Below are 6,773 nucleotides of genomic sequence, written 5' to 3' on the forward strand. Positions count from 1 at the left end.
ATGGAGAATCAGATAAACCAACTTGCTCAACAAGTGGATCAATCTTCAAAGGTTCCAGGTCACTTTCCTGGTAACACCGAGCAACCACCTAAGGGTCAAATTAATACTGTAACTTTAAGGAATGGTAGAGAGCTAGAAGACCTTCCACCGAAGGTAGTTCAAAAGAAAGTAGTTGCAGTAGAGGAAGAGATGTTTGAAGCTAAGAAGATGATAGAAAAAGAGAAAATTAAAGAGAAGAAGGAGCCCATTGTCATTAAACCTTACAGGCCACTTGTACCTTTCCCACAACGATTGGCACAGGCAAAGCTAGAAAAGAACTATGGGAAATTCCTAAACATTCTAAAGAAGTTGCAGACCAACATCCCATTCTTGGATGCAATCTTAGAGATGCCCTCCTATGCTAAATTTCTGAAGGACATGCTCTCTAACAAGAGGAAAATCGAAGAAAATGCAACAATCTCACTGACAGCTGAATGCAATGCTATATTGCAGAACAAGCTTCCAAACAAGCTAGGAGATCCAGGGAGATATTCCATACCAGTCCAGCTAGGTGACATCGGAATAAAGAAGGCTTTATGTGATCTAGGGGCAAGTGTCAGTCTTATGCCCCTATCAAGAAACTTCAGATGGGTGAATTAAAACCCACGCACATCTCCCTAGAGTTGGCAGACAGATCGGTGAAATTTCCTTTAGGTATTCTTGAGGATGTGCCGCTTAGAGTTGGGAAATTCTTCATCCCTTGTGATTTTGTGGTTATGGAGAACTTTAGAAGATGCTATGTCCCTATCATTCTAGGGAGACCCTTCTTGGGCACTGCTGGGGCCATTATTGACATGAATAATAGGAAAATCACCTTTGAAGTGGGTGATGAGAAGGTGGAGTATTCACTCACAAGTTCTATGGGTTCTCCTTCTAAGGAGGAAATGATATATAGCATGGATGCGCTAGATGAAGTAGTGGAAGCTAAGGCTGTAGATTTACAACTCGATGATTCATTGCAGACAATCTTAATGGGGAGTGCAGATGAAGAGGATTGGGAAACAAGGGAGTATAAGAGGTTCTTAGAGGAAAAACAAGCGCTAGCAGCTGATGATCCTAGCAAGGAAGTGTTGAAACCAAAGGAGTCTGAGGAGAGTACTACGCCTCCTGAGGTAGAATTAGCACCCCTTCCTTCTAACCTGAAATATGTGTTTATAGGTCCTAATAAGACATACCTTATTATTGTTAATACTGAACTCAATGACATGCAAACTAAGCAATTACTTGTGATTTTGAGAAAATACAGGAATGTCATTGGGTACACTATTGATGAAATTAAGGGTATTAACCCATCTTTCTGCATGCATAAGATCAATCTTGAGGACGATCATACCTCTTCTATAGAATCTCAAAGAAGGCTTAATCCAAATATGATGGAAGTAGTAAAAAAGGAGGTTCTTAAATTGCTTGATGTAGGGATAATCTACCCTATCTTAGATAGTAAGCGGGTTAGTCCTGTACAAGTGGTTCCAAAGAAGAGAGGTATGACCGTTGTCAAGAATGACAAGGGTGAACAGATCCCCACTAGAACTGTGACAGGGTGGCGAATGTGCATTAATTATAGGAAATTAAATAAAGCCACCCGAAAGGACCACTTTCCTCTCCCATTTATTTATCAAATGTTAGAAAGATTGGCAAAGCATTCCTTTTTCTATTGGTTAGATGGATACTCAGGGTTTTTCCAAATTCCTATTCATCCTAACGATCAAGAAAAGACTACTTTTACCTGCCCTTATGGCACCTTCGCTTATCGGAGAATGCCATTTGGATTATGTAATGCTCCTGCCACTTTTCAATGATGCATGATGGCAATTTTCTCAGGTCTTATTGAGAATCTATGGAAGTTCTAATGGATGACTTCTCAGTCTATGGAACATCTTTTGATGTTTACCTTAATAATTTGGAAAGGATGCTCCATAGATGTAAAGAAGTCAACCTAATTCTAAACTGGGAAAAATGCCATTTAATGGTATAATAGGGTGTCGTTTTGGGTTATGTTGTTTCTCATAGGGGCATCGAAGTTGACAAGGCTAAGATAGAGGTCATTGAGCATTTACCACTAATAAGCTATTTACGTAGCTACAATCTAAGGCAGTGAACCTATCGATGCAGACTAGCACAAATTGTGAGTATCAAGGTCGTATTCTCGAGAAAGGGTGAACCTAGACCTATTATAGCGTCTTATGTTATCTAACCTAAAGAATTCAATGAAGTGTTTTTCTATGATTAATTATGAACAAACAAGTAATTAAATGTCAAATTATCTGAAAAGATTTAGGAAAAGTCTCGAAGGAAAAGCAGACCCTAGAGGACCTACGTTAATTGGATTTTTGTAAAGATAAAGACTAAATTGATTATCAATTGCAATTACCCTTGGACGAAGTCTTAACTAAATTTGATCTCCCTCTCGAATGGCACTTCTAGGGGCAGCTTCTTAACAATTCAGCACGGCCGAAGTCCAGGCCGTGCTCAATCCTCAGAATGATCGTCCTTGCTCAATTTGATAGATTTTGGCCCGTAATTGTTCATATTTCCCTCGATTATTGACAATGTCCATCGATAATGACCTGAAATGTGAAAGGAACCAAAAGACAGGTGATTCTAGCATAAAATGAGATAATTATGCACAAGAATATAAACAATTGGGCATGTAAATATGTGTAATATGATGCCTGTCAAATTACCCCACACTTAAGCTTTTGCTTGTCCTCAAACAATCAATAACTCAATACATGCACAAGCAACAATCACCCCTCAGAATCCATGCTAAAGTTCACAACTTAACCCTATTCAACATATGAAGAATGAAACTCAAGTAGCTAACAAGTTATACACCTTTAAGAAAGAGCTATAATGATATCATCTCGAAACATAACTTACATAACAAATCAGCATTAAAGACTAAGAACCATTGCCTTACAAGAAAATTCTCTCAACGCAGCTGCACAAAACCTGTTTACCATAAGCTTGCTCATAAGTCTCATCTTCGCTACCGCGAATAATTGAATACCAAAATCAAAGGGTCTTTTCAAAGGTTGTAATGAGGTTAAGGTAAAGATACGAACATTTGGATAGAAGTATAAAGTATACTGAAAAATTATGCACTTAATTGAATTGAATGCTTCAGGAACGGAGTACTAAACAATAAAAGTATTCGATAAGCCTTATTTGAAGTAAAAGATGCTCACAAGAGTTAGATTCAGAAGAGCTAAAAGTTAAGAAATAATAATTTTTTTTTCTTCTTCCTATTTTTGATAAATACTGTATATATATTACAGCAGCTTATGAGGGGCTGCTGTGGGTATTGACATAAACAATAAGAATGAATATCCAATTTTGTATTAAAAGGAGCATCAAAGAATGACTGAAAAGATTAAGTGAATTAAAAGCAATGTTAGGCACTATGATTCCAAAAACATAACACATAATTACTCAGTATACAGGGTGAAAAGAAAGACAGATGTAAAGAATGGTGTATGCGTAGTGATTAGGTATAAATTATGAAGAAAAGGTTACGGCTCAAACTGGCTGACTAATGGAAACAGAGGGTAGGCTTTTGGCTAGATGTGGTGAAATCCTAAGTTTGCCCAAATCATCTAATGGTATTCAAAAATTCATGTAACCACAACAAGCATTACAGAGCAAGTTCTAGAAACAAAAGTAAGTACAACGCACACTCAAATAAGAAATTTCATGATCATAATGTGCAATGGATGCCCAATTTCTTGGTTCAAAGACTCACGTTCGAAGTGGCTAAAATTTGTAATTGGTTCCCAGAATTATCAATTGAATCATCACATAAATTGAATACGAGGTTGACATAATCAGAGTTCACAGTCAAAGGTTTTAAATTCGCAAGGAACTCAAGTAACACCGGTTTAACCCGGCCAAATTGACATGTTGAATATAGTGAAATTGCTTTCAAGAACAGAAGATAAAGATGGACAATCAAGTACTAGTGTGTGAATTAAGTCATTAATTACGAAAGAATAAACTAAACTTGAATGTCATGCAAAACCTAGGTCCTAACATCCTAAGCATGGTCCACCCCACACTTGAGTATAACACTGTCCATAATATTAGAAAGATTAAACTAGGGATAGCATATGACTCGCACATCATAGTTCTTGAAGATCATGCTTAGTGTTCATTTTAAAATGGGAAAGCATAGTGTTCTACTAAAATAACTTAACATAAAAGGAAAAATGAAAGGAAATAACAAAAAAGTAAGCATGCAAAAAGCAAGAAAATAAAATAAGATAAAACAAAGGAAAGAAAATAAAAAGGAAAAGGAAAAAGAAGAGTAGCACAATTTTTTTTTCACTACTAGGAGACTGCTGATGGTATATCCTCACTGGTTGGATTTACTGGAAGATGAGTAGGGAAAGTCGCTGAAGGAGGGGAAGGTGGTGGATTAGGGTCCGTGAAGCATCCTACTAGATCGAACTCCATATCATCGATGAGCTGCTGATTTTGTGCTCTAGCATCCATCATCTTTTTCATTTGCTCCATTATGAAGTCTGTCTGGGTGGCCTGCCTCTCTAACCTGCTCATAAGCTGCTAAAGCATACTGTTCAAACCGCCAAACTGTTCCCTAGTCTCCTCTTGAAACTACCCAAACTGAGTATAGTGCTGCTGCTGTAGATCGCAGACTCGATCTAGTCAGTCAGCCAAGGAACTAATCTGAGCACTCGATGTCCCTGCAGAATAAGAGGATGAGGCTCCAGATGGAGGCATAAACACTCTAGCTGGGTTAGGACCCTAACATCCGGGATCCTAGCCGACGGATCTTGGGCTCCTCTGGCATTGCCACGCTCTAGCCTTCCCGACTCTACCGTGTTCGCTGGCTTGTATTCTATACCATGTGGATGTCTAGTAGCCCTGATCATCTGCATGTTGATCATCTGTCTGATCCCTAGTGGTGTCATGTCACTAATATTTGAAAGCTCTAATAGACAATCATCTAATACATTCAGTCTCTTGGCTAACCTAGTCATGTACGGGCCAAAACAACAATGCATCTTCTTCTAGGCATCTACTATAAATGAATGGACTTGTCAAACCAACAAATATCCCAAGTCTGGCTTCTTCTGATGTTGCATAGCCTTGAGGATGAAAACATCAGTCTGTGTTACTGCTCCAAAACTATCTCCTCTGCCTGTAATGGTGTAAGCTAATAGGGTATGGAGATAACGGAGATGATCTAGAAGGCTAGACGCCTTAGACCTACTTGGGTAGTACATTTTTGGCCTAAGTACCAATGAGTCCCACATGGTGTCGTAGGATATTGGGTTGATGTAGAAACATCTCTGATACTCCTCTCCTGAGATCTCCTGTTCAGTCCATAATCCCAAATGCATGCGGAATTGTGGGACTGACATTGAGAACTCCTTTCCCCTAAGTCTGAAAAAAACTGCATCAGGCTGATGCCAGTTTGTGATCTATTACTGCAGAAAGAAGGTGCTGAGGAACTCAATCGTAAGCTCATAGTAGGTTTGCTCAATGATGTCAAAGAATCGGGCATACGGAAGTGTCTCGAACAGAGTGCACACATCCTGAACCAATCCCACTCTTTCCAAGGATACGAAGTCGATGCAATGACCTGCCATCACTTGCTTCCATCTCATGACTTAGTATCGACTTTTATTATCTGCATTACGGAATGTCCATAATGGATGATGACCAGGTGCAGGTGGATTCGCAGCTGGTGCTCTTCGAGCTTGGACTAGTTGCTGTTGCAGTGGAGTTGGAGGTGCTGGTGCTGGTTCTAGTGCTGTGGAGGAAGATGTTCCTTCGCCACGCGATCACTTGCTGGTAGCGACGCATTTTGGTTGCTTTCTATGGGATTGATCGCGGTCTGTCATATTACCTAATGCAATGAATCATTAGTTATTCGTACAAGAAATCAAGTTAATAAGAAATCCTACCGAAAATTAAACAGCATAACGGCTATAATTCGACTAACAGAAGACTTTAGACTTAACAAAAGACTAAAGCCTCAATCTCCTTCATAAACTAATTAACAGATACATTCCAACCTACTTTATCGTGCACCAAATATCGTAACATTATGCTAACAATTGTTCATAATAAAATGCCATAGACAAACTTTATTTCCGCCAAACCCTACACTTATCATTTTCATAATCGACTTCACAGCAAACATAGCAACTAATGTAAATTAAATCCAACTAAGGTCATATTGAAGTAGTGTAACAACATAAAACTACCAAAGCATACTAACACGTCCTAAATAAAGTATATGCATAAAAGAAAAACCAAATTAAAACAAATAAAAGCAAAAAGTGAAGAGACTTACTTGGAATTGCTGAGAAAGGTAAGAAAGATGAGAGAAATGGAAGAAAACAGCACCTTGGAGCTTAGAAAGGGGGTAGCAAAATTTTTGAAAGCTTCCATTTTTATAGGCACGGGGGTCAGAATGGGCAAGGGCAAGGCCGTGCTGATCAGCACGGACAGGACTCGGCCTGTGTTGAGCCCTTATGCTTCAATGATGCACCATTTGGCACGGGTGGGGGCACGACCATGCTCTTGCATTCGGCCGTCTTGAATTGGCTAAGTTTTCTTTGTGCTTTATGTGTTCTCTCACCACAAGCTTGACTCCGGCCATACTGTTGTAGCCCATGACGGCCATAGAAACTGTGGTGAAAGTGTTGACTCCGAGCTTTCCTTCGCCATCTCGAGTCGCCGAACTCCCTACCTGCATTTGACACATA

General features: G+C 39.3%; 1 protein-coding gene across 1 annotated transcript; it reads left to right on the forward strand.

The window, feature by feature from the left end:
• LOC125369570 lies at nt 1–639 on the forward strand. Its single transcript, XM_048372349.1, has one exon. The coding sequence runs from the start codon at nt 1–3 to the stop codon at nt 637–639; it is 639 nt and encodes a 212-aa protein (XP_048228306.1).
• Nucleotides 640–6,773: the final 6,134 nt, after the last annotated feature.

The sequence above is a fragment of the Ricinus communis genome, chromosome 3 (genome assembly GCF_019578655.1).
Source record: "Ricinus communis isolate WT05 ecotype wild-type chromosome 3, ASM1957865v1, whole genome shotgun sequence".
Classification (NCBI taxonomy): Eukaryota; Viridiplantae; Streptophyta; class Magnoliopsida; order Malpighiales; family Euphorbiaceae; genus Ricinus; species Ricinus communis.